Here is a 15,791-nt window from a genome sequence, read left to right on the forward strand (position 1 = left end):
TCTATTTTTAAGTAAGTTGTATCTTCACCTACCTGTTCCAAAGGTCATCATCTTCTCCTCCCCATCCCCAGAAGGCATTAGGGAAACCATTGATCTCTCTGAACTGTTCCACTGTCAGTCCACTTACGCCACCGAAAAACTCTTTATACGGAAGACTAGAAAAGAAAGCAGGACACAGCATTCTACCAACGACATTTGAACAGTTCGCCGGACGAGGTCAAATTTCTCTTTTATGTGCTCTGTAAAATATATCACTTTTTCTAAATAAACAGGCTCATTAAATAGTAGTCTGGAAATGTAAAGTAAAGCAAGATACAAAATATTTTACATGCTAGTGAAACAAGTATATGCTTACGAAAATAAAACACTTGGGGCTGGGGATTTAGCTCAGCGGCAAAGCACCTGCCTGGCAAGCGCAAGGTCGTGAGTTCGGTTCCCGGTACCGGAGAAAAACCAAAAAAAAAAAAAAAAAAAGAAAGTAAAACACTTGTGGCAATTGAAATCTATATTTAATATTGTTACTTTATAAGACTCAAAGCCCAGTGTTCCGAAATTGTACAATATTCTTGTAACAAAAACAAACTTGATTAAATACATTAATAACTGTCAATGCAATGTTAGATTTTGTTAAATTAGTATTTTTAAAGCCAAACTTATTTATAAACGCATTTACTAAAAAGAACAGGCTAGATATAAATCAGAACCCTAGAGTTTAATTTTGAAATGACTAGCTACCTATACTTATGATGTTTTTCTGATTGTTTTTTGCTTTCTTAATAAAAGGTCTCACTATGCAGCCCAGGCTGGCCTTGAACTCAACCCTCTAGCTACGTTATTAATAACCACAGCTAGTTTAGACATAGGTTAGTATTTTCACGTCAAAACCTGCAGTCCTGGATCAATCCCTATGGCCCGAAGCGTATTTAAAGGTAGTGTTGTGTGCTAAAGGGCCGCGGAAGGGCCAGGCCGCTACGCAGCACCAGCCCAGGAACGTGACTGTGCGCAGTGCCCAAAACCAAGGCGAAGGAGATCTGGCCAGGACCAGAGCAAAAGCGCCTCAGAGAAAGCCAGCGTGCAGATTTCCTATCGTGTCAGAGGGACGCGGCTCCTCTGCTGTGGGCAAGAACTGCAATTTGTCATCTGGGAGCCTGTGGGTACACAGAACCAGAGAAAAGCAGCTCCGATATCCGGCCCGGGTGCAGGAGAAAGTGATGCTGCTCACACCCGGGGCTAAGGACATCCCAAGACAGTAAGTGTAACACTGGCCCAGGGAGGGGCAACTATAGCACCTCAGGAGCCCCGCAAGGCTCATGCTTCGGAGCTTGGGCTTCTAGTAACAATGCCCAGGGGCTCCCACAGGGCTGGTATGCATCCTTGGCAGTGTCATATTTCCCACACCAGTTGGATTATTGTGCTCAGGCTAGTGGTTTGGCAAAAACCCAGTATCATTAAACAGATATAAATAAATGTGTGTATGCGTACTGGCATGTATAAATCAGCAAGCCTCATCAATGCTATTTGCTGCTCTGCTTAAGCAGGAACAACCAATTGAATTATATACACACAATGAAGCAGGCATGGTGGCACATGCCTGTAATTACAGCACTCGGAAGGCTGAGGCAGGAGGACTGCCATGAATTTGAGACCAGCCCAGGCTATATAGTGAGTTCAAGGCCAGTCTGAGCTACACAGCAAAAGCCTGTCTCAACAAAACAAGACAAAACAAAACAACAACAGCAACAAAAAACCTACACACAATGGGAAAAGATCAGATAAACTAAAGGGACAACAACAAAAACTGAGTAAACTCTCCTAGTGTTTATCTTATGCCGTCCCAAGCAGGAGAGAGAGCAAACCTGGGCGGGTATGAATATTTTGTTCATTAAAAATTTAAGTATATTAATTTTGAGTTCTTAGTTTACATAACCTTTAACCCTGATGGTACGTTTTAGTGAAAAATCAGTTATCCTGGATCTAACCCGATTCTAGCGAGCTGACCAAAGTCAAGTTTCCCTATGTGCTAGTTATGTCCTTGACAGTCTCCCCGGGGTAACCACAAACTTGAGAGTTCAGATAGAGGAGCAATGTGGAAAAGGTTTGCTAAGCCAAAAAAAGGGGGGTGACTTTTTTTTTGTTTTGATGCCAATTCATCACTGCAACAGACTCTTTGCCTCTCTCTACTCTGTGCCCTGGACACCAGCCAAGACCGTGATGCGGACCACATTTTCCCTGCACCAGCAAGAGTCTTCTCTTTCCCCCACTGCCATTATGTAATGAAGATTGTGATCTCTTTCCCAGATTAGACCTGCATTCTTTGACGTCAAGTTACTCTTGCAGCTCTGATAACTGCTTACATTTAAGATCCCTCCAGTCAGAAAACAAACAGATCAGTATCTTATAATTAAGGAGCAGGTCAAGAATATATAGAGTGTAAGAAGAAAATACACTGGAGAAGAAGCCTTCTGGCCCCAAGCCATCACAGAGCGAGAGGGGGCAAAAGAAGCCCGTCTGGGCCACACACCCACGGCTCGGGTGGGGGACACCGCACAGCACCCCCCTTGGGGCCTCCGACGCAGAGGACACCAATCTTTAGAGGGACCCACAACTCACCAGGTGGTAAAAGCATAGGGAATTAGATTTAAGTCTCCACTGCCCGACTACGGAAACCAGGCTCTTTTCCACACAACGCACTCAAACCTCCGTGCAAGGCAGCGCCCAGAGAGACGGATGACGCGCTCCCCGGGAGGACGGGCTGCAGGCACACGGTATTCCTAAGGCTCCCGAGAACTCCACATTTTGGCACTCAATGCTGCTGCACCATGCCAACACTCTAACTGTGCAAGCTCATCATATGATACTGAGAACAGTGCACACTTACATATACATGTACTTATCCAACTTTGCTGCAAAGTGACGGGGCATTTCTCCACAGCCGTAGTAGTTCCGGTCGTTTTCAGGAAGATGATCCACATCGTGGAAGATCACACAGTCCCAGGCATTGTCCTTCATGGCCTCTTTAAAGCCCACATTGAAGAGCATTGCACGGTTAAAAGGCTGTGTGCCGGTCTTCAGCAAATACAAAAAGAGAAGTGTCAGAGTTTGTCATCTGACTCTCTCCTACTTTGTTCTAATTTGTTGAATCACGGTCAAATAACAAAAATGAAACCCAAATGAAACAGCCAAGTCACAGCCATATGTCAGGATTTTCAGATACAGGGCATCACTTAACAGTGGGGATACATTCTGAGCAATGTGTCATTAGGTGATTCTGTCATTGTGCAAATATCTTACACAAATTAAGACAGTCATGCTACCGCAAGATGATACTGGGTCCACTGTTGTACATGCAGTCTGCAGCTGGCTGAAATGTCATACACAGAGCACCACTGTATAGTATTTAATTTTATTTACTATATTATTTTATACTTTGGTTAACATAGAAGAAAACTAGACAACTGTTATTATCTAGTCCACTAGTATATCGTCACATTTTATATCACAATGGAACTCATATTTCTGCTTTACTTCAATGTGTCAGGTCATGAATTATTTATAGCAAGAAAAAAGAGTAAAAGCAGAACACTAAAGTAATGCAATTAAAAATAATACACATTTATCTGTTAGTGACACTTTTCTATATGCTATCAAGGCCTAGGCAGGAAACAGAAAGTGAAAAATTATGCCCCCTTCTCTCACATAACAAAGTCAAGGAGGGCCAGCTTTGTATTCCTAATGCTCATAAGGACCACAAGAATCCTGGAGACAAAAACAATTTGAACTTACTACATAAAACCAGCTTCCTTCACTGTAACCACCTTCCCTTATTAAGAAAAAGTACTGAAGTGCACTAGCAGCAGTTCCCATTTTATATCTCTTGCTATGATAAAAATAAGACCATTTTCAGGAAAAAACAATACATAAAACCCAACTTGCTATAATGCATCATTTTCCTTTATTTAGTTGTAAAAATATATTAAGAAACACTGGCAATAAAAAGGGTTATTCCTTATGTGAAGAAAATACAGAGGCATTTACCAATGTCTTAGCAACATTTTTCAAAATAATTTCCAAAACATAAAAAAAAGGATGAGGATAGAGTGGATGAGATACACATTGTAGTCATCACTAGCATCTGCTTCAAGAGGGAGGAAACATTCATCTTTAGTCTTGGGCCTTGCACTAATTTGCGGTTACAAATCACTTTACTTTTTATAGCTTTTCCACCAGTGAAACAGAATAAAAAGAAAAGGAAGTAAATTATTAGCATCGACATATGTTTGATAGGGAGCGGAGCAGAGCGCATCACCTCTGCCCTCAGCGTCTAAGGGCTCCGCTGGAAGACCGGAGGCTGGCAGCACAGGAGCGTCTACGCTGCAGGCACGCCAGGCTGTGGGCCGTTTCTTCTCCACAGAGCTGCCCGAGCATCCATCCGTGTGGCACCGCAGCTGGCTTACCCAAGAGCTGAGCCAGCACAACAAGAAAGAAGCAGCAATGTCTCTTCTGACCTAGCCTCAGCGGTCCGGCCTATCACGTCCACAGTGGCCAGCTCCCCAGGCAATTCACCTTCCCCTTGCAGACCATGTCGGAGGCTGACCATATGCTTACATCTATCCCTATTTTCTTATGTTTTGGTTCTATATTATAGGTTATTTCATCTTCCAGCTATGCTACTGAAAGTCTTTAGTTGCCATATTTTCACTTTCAATAATGCGCATGTTCTACCATTGTTCTTCATGAAGTCTTGTTTCTGTTTCACAGTCTATCCTTCATTATCTTTTCTTCACTGTGCGGACCTTGATCATGTTTTTATTGACTCTCTCTCTCCCCCTGGTTCCACTGTTTAAAGCATTATTTCCACTATTTTCTACTTCTGTTTCTGTTTGTCCCTGCAGAGGCTTTCTTCAAAACCTGGGGACCTTTGGCTGCCCACTCCCGCTGTGAATAATACACTACACGGGAAGCTAAAGGAATCTCCGCGGGTATGTCCAGAACTGCCTCAAACCACTTGACTCACATATACCCCACCTTCCCCAATCCAAACCAACAAACAAAAACTCCAAAGGGCAACGCTCTTCGCTACTCAAGACAAAGCCCCCAGTGTCTTGAGTGGCTGGTTCCCACTGCTTACATGGCATACCCAGTTCCCCAGCAAATAATAACCACTTCTTGAAACTCAGCACAGCCCAAACCCAACCACAGCTCACTACTTCCTCCACTGCCACTGGAGCCCGAGTCATCCTCATGGACAACTGCAGAAGCTTTCTCCCAGCTCTCCTTATTTGAGCCCCGTCCCCTCTACAGCTTATTCCCGACAGAGCACCCAGTCTCTTTTTTTAGGCTGTCACCTCTCCACTCAAACCTGCCAGGGCCTTGTGGCATCGCCTAGGGTAACTGAAGTCCTCACCCTGGCCTGCAGTCCTTCACTACTACTTGCTTCTCACCCGCTTCTCTGATTTCCTCCCTGGCACCCTCCTCCATTTAACACTGGTGCCAGTGACCTCTCTGCTCACACCACACACCAGCTCCTGCACTGCCTGGAATGCGGCCGCCATCAGCACGCGGCTCCTGGGTGCTGTTCAGGATCTCTGAGCTCACGTTCTCAGACAGGTCCTGCTTACACACTCAGCAGAAAAGAGCCCTCTCCCTGCTCTCGCCACTCCTCTGTCGGGAATCTCAGCCCTGTGTGCTGTCTGACAGCCACACAGTTCCTGACCCTCCTCCCCAGAACAGAGGGGCTCTTACCCACCGCGCTCAGGGCAGCATGGCCTCCGCTGAATGAGGCAAGTGGGCTGCAGGGAGGTGACAAAGTGATGAGCTGGCCTTTTCCTTTGAGGACCTCGAAGTATCAGACCCTCGGACTACGCTATTTCTCCAAGGAAGTCAGCATTTGGGTCCTACCATGGTTAAAGGGGTAGGGGCTTCCTACCTGACTACTGGCCTCAGCAAGCCGAACAGGGAAAAGGCCTGAGGACCCCTGGGGTCAGCATGCAGACTTACTGAATGCCCTGCCTCTGTGTCCACAATACAGCTATGTCAACAGTCAGGAGCTTCCCTGGCTCTCCTCAGAGGATCAACTTTTCATTTTGCACAGACTACAACAGAGTAATCACCTGACCATACAAAGACTGGAGATCTGCTTTGCAATCCAATTTTTAAACAGTCCCCTTACCACAGCCCTACGGTTGGGCCTATCTTCTCTGCTGTATTTCAAGGGCCACAACAGTTGGGGGTGTGCATCCACGCTTGTCACAACCGCACTCCTTAAGCACGCAGGTCTAAACATTCTCCACTCCACCAGCCAGCAGTCAGCTCCAATGCCCAGTCCCATCTCTCTGTCCTTACGGTTTAATAACTGAAAGAGGCTTTTTTTCTTTTACTCTCATCTTTGGAGCCTGCAAAGGAGAAGCGGTGAACCTATGCACACTCTTCTGTAGTTCACCAGGAGTTTCCGAGTTGCTCTTCAATTGCTCAGCTCTTCTCCTGGGAACCCACCCAGCAGAAAAGTGACCCTGCTGTTGCATGTGTGGTAGAGATGTTTCCAGCTCAAAACCACACACTATCAAATGCATGGTCCTCAGTTAATCCTGACCAAAGCTAAGATTCAGACCTAAGATGTTTGAAAGTAAAAATACAGATTTTAGCTGTTTTCTAAAAAGATGTCTTTATCACATACACAAAATAATTCAATGGTGCTGAACTCTCAGGAGAACGTGCCTTTAAAGTGACAAAGACAGACACCTCATCTCCCAGTACACTGGGGGAGATTTAAATCTTAAAAAAAGAAAACAGCAGTTGATAATACTGATGGAGAAATTACATGTATGGCCTTCATGAAAGTAGGTGAAGTGTTTGACCCATATTCAGATTAAAAAGGTTAATTGGTACAGTACAGGTTATAGATAGAGATATTAGTAAGTACACAGATATGATACACATTATCATATGCACAGAGAACAAAACTTAAATGGTGGTTCTCATATACAGAAGCACATTATATTAAATATCCAGTATTTCCAGGGAAGAAAAACAGGAGACAAAAATAGGGCACATCCAGAATAAAAGACAATGAAAAAGAAAATAATCTGTAACCACTGTAGGAATAAACATCTGAATAACTGCTACCAAAAATGAAAAAGTAGAACCTAGTAATGCAAGCTAGATTACTTTGTCCATTATGTATTTTCTTATTTATCTACTGCAAAATAGGAATATAAATCCCAGCAAGCTTTTTGTAGAAATTCAGATTCAATGTAAATGACAGACCAGATACATATATATAAAGTATATAATGTTTACCCTAACATATGTCTATGTATTCATAGCTAAGCTAACTCATTTCCAACAAAGGTGCCAATTAGAAAACATAATCTTTTTGATAAATGGTCATGGAATAAACATAAGCAAAAAATTAAGACTCTACTCCTATCCAATACCACAAATAATAATTAACAGACTAGCCTATGAACTTCAGGAAGAAAACATCAAGAATATCTGAAAGAACACTTTTTTACACACACACACACACACAAATTATGTTATAAAATATCAACATACTGGACTTAATTAAAATTAAAAACTTACTTTCCAAGACAAAGGCAGGAAAACAAAGGGCAAACTGCAGACTGAAGGTTAATGTCTGTAAAACTTGGATCTTAACAAAAAGGTTTTTATTTAGAAAGCAGAATTCTTACAACTCAGAAAAATCTCCTTAAAAAACAGGCAGAGGTCTGAACAGCAACTTTCCAGGTAATACACATATTAAAAAAGCATTCAAAAGGACAATCAACATCATTAGTCTGAAGGAAATGCAAATTAAAACAGCACTGGAATATTACTACGGACTCTCTAGCCATGCCAAGGGTTGATAATAACGTAAAGCAATCAGAGAGATCAGAGTACGAAATTGCCATGTATCATACACATGCGAGGTGACGATAGTAAGACTGGTATAAGGCAGCACAAAGACCTGGTCTTCAGGTATTTCATACTGTTTCATACTTTATCATACTGTTTCATACTTTATTTCATACTTTATCCATATTTAAAAAGAACACAGATAACTAAATTCATCCATTACACTTAAAATTCACAGCCTTTAAACAAATATACACATTATAGAAGTCAGGGTCATTTCAATTCTAATTTATTCAGCTTTGATAATATCTATTTAAACAAACAGAATGCACTTTTTGGTTTTGCCAATATTTGCTCATTCTACTCTACTCCTAGATGTTTATCTCTCTCATTTCTTTTATTCCCTAAAGAGAAAGTTTTGCCCTTTTGTTCATTCTTTATAAGAATCTTTTATGTCTATGACTTCTACTCTGAGTAATATTTTGGCCATTCTTTTACGATCGTGACAAAAAGTATATTAATCATTGTTATTCACTATTTTGTTATGAAATTTTATTTTTTCATAGAAGAGTGGTTTTTGTCTTTTCTTTATTAACACCTACTTGTATTACTTTAAATTTAAAAAAAAGAATCACAAAATCTCAGATTTGGAAGAGATCTTGCTCATAATATGGTTTTATTCCTTTGTTTTGTTTTTTTTTCTGGTACCGGGAATTGAACTCACAACCTCACACTTGCCAGGCAGGCGCTGTGCCGCTGAGCTAAATCTCCAGCCCCCTATAACATGGTTTTAGTTCTCTATGTAACATACATTTTTTTCAACCTCCAACCCAGATTGATATACCCCACAAAATTATATTTCAAAACTGATGGAGAAATAAAATACTTCCATGATAAAGAAGACCTGAAGAAATTCATGACCACTACACCAGCACTCCAAAAAGTTCTCAAGGATATTCCAGAAAAAGACAACAAAGGAAACAATTCCAAAAATCCCAACTGAATGACTCCACCAGCAAGGCAAGCAATTAAACATAAGGAAAAGAAAAGGAGTCAACAACAGGAAAATAATAACTTGACAAGGATAAGTCAATACCTATCAGTTATAACAATCAATGTGAAGTCTCAATTCACCAATCAAAAGAAACAGATTGGCAGACTGGAACAAGATCCAACAGTATGCTGCATACAAGAAACATAATCAACTCAAACAGAAACTCACAGACTGAAAGTCAAAGGATAGAAAATAATACTCCATGCAAAAGGAACATGGAAAGAAGAAGGGGTAGCTAATCTATTTGCAGACAAAGTGTATTTCAAGCCAACACTGATCAGAAGAGATGACAAAAGTCACTATAAACACCTTAAGTGAACAATCCAAGAAGAGACAAAAATCATAAATATATATGCACCAAATACTAGCATACCCAACAACAGTACATAAAACACTAATGGATATGAAAAAATGAGACAAGTACTAATACAGTCATAATGGGGGACCTCACTATCCCATTGTCACAAATACACAAATCAACCAGATAAAAGATCAACTAAGAAATATCAGAGCTGAACCATACTTCTGAACAAATGGACTCAGTAGATATCTACACAGTGTTCCATCCAACAACAGAATACATATTCTTCTTAACACATGAGACTTTCTCCAAAACAGACCACATATTAACTCACTCTTGTAGTCAGGATTCATAAGGAAAACAATTATATACAGGACACAGAATTTGTAAGATTATTTTATAGGGTGTAGGAAATCTGTTCACATACTAAAGACCAAAGAATCCAGCTGAGGGCCTGGATCCCACAGGAATGTCCTGCATGAGTCCAGCTGAACACCCACAGCCCATAACAATGTCTCCCACAAGTCCAACTGGAGGCCAAGAGCCCACAACAATGCCTCTTGCAGGCCTGTTTCACAGATCTGTGCTGGGAAGGCCCAAAGGTCAGCGATGGAAGCTAGAAAGTCTTCATCCAGCGGGATGAAGGATCTCTGCTAGCAGCCTGAAGGATCTGCACTGAAGTCAAGAAGCAATGCTCAAAGTAAGAATCAGAGCTCCCTCAGAAAATACCACAGCCATCCTCAGTGACAATGACGGCCTGAGCTCCTCCAACAATGAGAACAGACAAGTCGGTATCAGGAAAGTTAGCTCAACAAGCTTTTCCAAGAGATTGAACAGTGCACCACCTTCCCCTCTGGAGCCACGAAGCAATGCTCAAAGTAAGGACCAGCTCTCCCCCAAAGTAAACCGTAGCCATTTTCAATGACAACAATGTCCCAAGCTCCTCCAATGATAAGACCAGCCAAGTTCATATCAGGGAAGCCAGCAGGACAAGCTCCTCCAGGAGAACCTACAGCCCCCATCTCTTCTTCCTCTCCAGTTCATCTTTTTATGGCATTGGCAACAATCCTCAGGTAGGCCCTCCACACCCAGCACCATGCTGATTCAGTTCAGCTGGGTGTTACAAGTTGTCAATCCACCACACTCATAGAACACATTTAAGTAAATGCAAAGGAACTGAAATTATCTCATGCATATTATCACAGATCACAGTGCAATGAAATTGGAAATCAATGGCAAAAGAAACCACAAGACTACATAAACACATGGAAATTAAATAATACCCTCCTGAACAACCAGTGGGTCAATCTCTCTACTAAACGTAGATGTGAAATCCTCAGTAAGATACTGGCAAACAGAATGTAGCAAATCATCCAGGAAATTATATACCATGACTGAGCAAGATTCATCCCAGAGATGCAAGGATGGTTCAACATACGCAAATCAATGAAAGTAATATACCACATTAACAGAACCAAAGATAAATACCATATGATCATCTCAACCGATACAGAAAAAACATCTGACAAAGTACAACACACATTCATAATAAAAATCCTGCAGAAAGTTAGAATAGGAGATCTTTATCTCAATCTGTTAAAAGCCATCTATGACCAACCAACACCCAACATCACACTAAATGGACAAAAACAAAGCTTTCACTCTAAAATCAGGAACAAGACAAGGATGACCACTACGACTCCTACTTATTTAGTTGTGGAATCACAAGCAAGACCAACTAGACAAGACAAAGAAATAAAAATACATGGACAGGAAAGAAAGAATCAGTATTTGCAGATGACATGATTCATACTCTACACAGAAGATTCCAAAAACTCCACCAATAGACTTCTAGATATAATAACCAAATTCAGTCACATAGCTCAATACAAAGTCAGCACTCAAAAATCTATAGCATTCCTCTACATGAATAATAAACTCCCTGAGACAGAAATTAGGGAAACATCACCTTTCACAACAGCATCAAGAAAAATGACAGAATCAACCCAAGAGAGTGAAAGACCTTTACATTAAAAACTAAAGTATTCAAAGACCCAATACAAAAATGAGTATCTGAAATGAATAGACATTTCTCGGACAAAGAAGTAAAGTACAAACAGCAAATAAATACAGAAAAAATGTTCAACATTCCTGGTAATCCAAGAAATGCAAATTAAAACAACACTGAGATTCCCCCTCACTCCAAAAACAATAGTTATTATCAAAAAATCAACCAATAACAAATGCTACTGAGGCTATGGGGAAAAAAGAACCCTTCGCCACTGCTGGTGAGGGTGTAAACTGGTGCAACCACTGTGGCAATCAGTGTGGAGATTCCTCAAAAAACTAAAACTACAGGTTACATTGACCCAGCTATTCCCCTTCTTGGTATCTTCCCAACAGAATTAAAAGCATCATTCCAGAGTGATATATGCTATATCACTATATCACCCATGTTTATGATGTGCTATATCACCCATGTTTATAGCTGCACAATTTGTAATAGCTAAATCTTGGAAATATCCCAGATGCCCATCAACAGATGAATGGAAAAAGAAAATGTGCACACACAGTGGAATACTACTCTGCCATAAAGAAAGGTAAACTTGAGTCATTCGTATGCACATGGATGCACCTTGAGACCACAATTTTTAAATGAAATAAACAAGACACATGAGTTTAAATATTACATAGCTTCTCTTGTATGAGGAAATCCTAATGAAAATAAGCAGCACTGGTAAGAAGAACCATTTAAATAGGAAAAGGAACAAGGGAGTGGGGGAGAGGGAGTGAAGTAAGGGAAAAGGGGTTTACAAAAAAAATGGAAGGGAAAAGTGGAAACAAAGGTTCAGTAAATGGGGAGGGGAGAAAAGGTCAAAGGGCAGAGCAGAATGGGAGAAGAGAGAATTAAGGTATATTTTACGTAGGTACAAACTCCCTATAATGACCGTGAGCATGATGCATGACAAATATGTACTAATAAAAAATTAAAAGAAAAAATAAAATATACATGTAATTTTTACCAGTCAGTCCATTCGAAGCATATTTCCTTAGCAGCTACTGAGCTGGGTCTACACCCTGGAAAGGCCAGTGCGCCATTGCTAACGTCTGGCTAAGTAAGGCTGGCAAATGATATACTCCGGCTGAGCAGAGTCACTCAAGGTTCCTCGAGCAAGATGACTTTGAAAAACTCAAAACAGGACAGCAAATGTTCACTGTGTATCACTTTTCCTTTTAAGGTTACCCCCTGGCTCTTACTCAGGTGCTCCTAATTACCTAGTAAATTCACACAGTATTAATATTCAGGGGTAACCAGCAACTGCTTTGTAGTGAAAGAAATCCTCAATCAAGAATTATCAATGTTTTGCTGCTGAAAAATACCAACAACAACAAAATCTTACCCTTCACTTTCTGTACTTAAATTCATGGGTCACAAACTGAAATGCTCTTTTAAAATTAAATATTATGAGGTGATTCTAGAGTGTTTTACTGTAATTTAGGAGTTTTGAGTTTCACTCCAACATCAGTGATGAGTCCAAAAAGTACAGGAGGCTATATGTTTCCAAATAGCCTACATTACACACCAAGCAACTTCTCGATTAAATGGAACTTAACAGAGTGTTTTCAGGAATAAACAAAAATCCTAAGCCCCATAAAAGCATAAAATGTAACAAGTCAAAGGAATATTTCATCCCATAAGATAAATATCAGCTGTACAATTACTAAAAACCTAAATTTGATAATCCAATGCTTTCAGTATCATTAAAATATATCAGGACTACCATAAAGTCAAATAGGACTGTTTGTCAACTCATCTGACCAAATTACAATTATGAGAAAATTATTAAAAGAAAAAAATACAGGCTCAATCTAAAATATAATTTTATACAACTATAAAAATCAATAGTTAACTGATTAATCTTAAAACTTTTAATCAAGCCATCTTTTACAGTTTAAGTTCTACAATATTTAATGACCATTTGGAAAAATATTCTCACCTGTTCAATGACATAAAAGGCAAATTCCAGCCGCTGTTTCTGGAGCATAGGAATCAGGTGCAAGAAAAAAATTGGAAGATGTTCATGGCGATTACGGAAAGGAATGAGAACTGCCACCTTTAAAACAAAACAGTCACATTTGTAAATAAATACGGCAGCAAATTTCACAGGCAAAGATACAAACTAATTTTGGAAACTGCTGAGAGCTTTAACGTCATCCCCTAGGAACTTTCTCACCAAAGATACAAGGGCAAGCACCCACAGACACGGCCCTTGCCTTCACGTGAAACCGAGGAGACGCGGACAGGCTCTGAACAGATGAACGTCTAGCGATCATGAGCTTTGTCCTACGAACAGCATGAGACCCCTCTGAAAGACACTAAGAGTGCTAAGTCACGGCCCAAACACTACCACGGTGGCTGAGCAAAGAACAGGCTGGAGAGGACCAAAAGTGGACTCAGGGAGCTGCTTCAGGAAATGAACGCCATCAGGCCAATGGCAACGGCAGGCGGAATGATGGCAAAGGTCGAAGAGAAGAGAGGTAAGTGAATTTCCCAAATAGGAAAGAGATAAACAGGGTTTGGCTAGGACTGAATGTGAGGAGTGGGGAACAGACACGGACAAAAAAAGAGTAATGTTAGGTTTTCAAGTTGATGATAAGTAACACAACTTTCTTGAAGGACATTATGTTAAGTGAAAAAAGTCAGACACAGAAACACCAATACCAAGTTCTTGCTCATATGTGGAAGATAAAAAAGTTGTTGGCAAAGGAGAGAGTAGAACAGTATTACTGAAGGCCAGAAAGTAGTGAGCAGCAGAGACAAAGGTTGGGGAATGGGTACCAGGGTACAATATGTAAGAGGAGTCAGTGTTAGTATTTTGTGTCACAGTGTGGTAACGAAAACCGATGATGTACTGGAAGAGGAGAGTGCGAAGTCTCTAAACACTAAGAAATGATAAATGCATAAAGACAGAAAATGCTAATTAGCCTGACTTGACCATTATACACTGCATCTAAGTACTGAGTTATCACACTGTACCCCACAAATATGTAAAATTACTACATGTCAATTAAACGGAAAGCTAAACAATTTTTTGGGATTTAAACTGAATTGAAAGACTGGGCATGGTAGCAAACATCTGTAATCCCAGCACTTGGGAGGCTGAGGCAGGAGGATTGCTGTGAATTTGAGGCCAGCCTGGACTACAAAGTGAGTTCAAAGACAGCCCGAACTGCATATAGTGAAACCCTGTCTCAAAAAGACAAAAATAAATAAATGAATGAATGGAACTGAAGTGTTTCCACTTGAATATTATCCTCACCTGGAAATATTTTTCAGAAACATAGTAACAGAAACCAAACTCTTCACATGTGAAGTTTTAGCCTCAGCCTACTAAAGTAACTCAATCATATAAATGTACATAGAAATGAACATAGTTTCTTAGTACATTACCCTTTCTTCTAATAGGAAATACAAGGCAGCCAAGGTTGAATGACTGCCTAGCACATGCAAGGGCCTGCGTTCAACCCCAGCATTGCAAAAACCCCCAAAAACAGGAGCTCAAGACTACACAGCACGGTCCTTACGAACTGTGTCAGCACAGTGTGGGAATAAGTGAGTAATCATCAGCCGCTGCTTTCTCAGATTCTCTACTTCCTGAGACCTCACACATGAGGAGTCTGGTTTCTGTCACTATGTTCGTCAACATCTCTAGGCCACATAAGCCATGTGAGAGAATAGATATTCAAATGGAACCACTTTCAATTCAATTTAAAATCCAAAATGTTGTTTATGTTTTCCTTTTTTCTGTACATATTTACGGGGTAGAGTGTCAAACTCTATCATTCCTATAAAGTAGGTCTCTTTACAATTCATATTTTCCTCTTGAGAGAGCTAAAATGGTTCTTAAGTTACTTTTCTTAGTAATTTCTTGGCTAAGGTAGCTTTACTATAATTGTGAATTTTTAAAATAAAGTTTGAAATTAAGACTAAGTGGAACAATATCTAAAATACTTCTGTCACTCTATGTACTGGATTTTTAAATCCAATTTAAATTCTTTACAATAGGAAATTATATAACAACACTATATGATTAAAACTTTATTCATACAAATATATTTTACTAATGAATAAATGTGAATAACTGAGAGCACAAAAATTTTGGACTTAACTGTATTTGTAAAATCAGGACATAACATTAGATATTGTCAGCAACACGGTAACATCAGGGCTACAGGTACGGTTCAACAACAGAGCACTCAGCATGTGTAAGGTCTTGGGTTCAACCCCCAGCCCCCTCCAAAACAGAAAACAGCAACATTTAACTGCATGTTTTACATTACCATAATCATACATGGGACAAAAATTTAAACTTTTAAGAGTTTTATTTTAAAAGATAAAATATGGTCATGTTTAGTAAAACTGAAGGTGTCTAAACTAGAACGACACTACCCATTTTCCTTTCATGCTGAGACCAAGAAAAATGAGACACTGGCTGCCAGGAGCCTCACAGGCAACACTAATCTGGTATCCAGGACTCCCTTCCTGTCCCTGCATGTGCTGGGAACTCCCTACAGACAAAG

General features: G+C 40.3%; 1 protein-coding gene across 5 annotated transcripts in view; it reads right to left on the minus strand.

Annotated features, from left to right (window-relative positions):
* The window catches only part of B4galt6 (UDP-Gal:betaGlcNAc beta 1,4- galactosyltransferase, polypeptide 6), a gene marked incomplete at its 5' end in the record, with an annotated part of 79,120 nt that overhangs the window by 3,428 nt on the left and 59,901 nt on the right, over window positions 1–15,791 (minus strand). For all 5 annotated transcript variants that reach the window (XM_013507247.1, XM_013507213.1, XM_013507170.1 and 2 more), the window contains 3 exon segments: window positions 33–155; window positions 2,879–3,066; window positions 13,208–13,324. In XM_013507247.1, coding sequence (XP_013362701.1) covers window positions 33–155; window positions 2,879–3,066; window positions 13,208–13,324 — 428 coding nt within the window.

Source organism: Chinchilla lanigera, unplaced genomic scaffold (assembly GCF_000276665.1).
Source record: "Chinchilla lanigera isolate Chin_1 unplaced genomic scaffold, ChiLan1.0 scaffold00001, whole genome shotgun sequence".
Classification (NCBI taxonomy): Eukaryota; Metazoa; Chordata; class Mammalia; order Rodentia; family Chinchillidae; genus Chinchilla; species Chinchilla lanigera.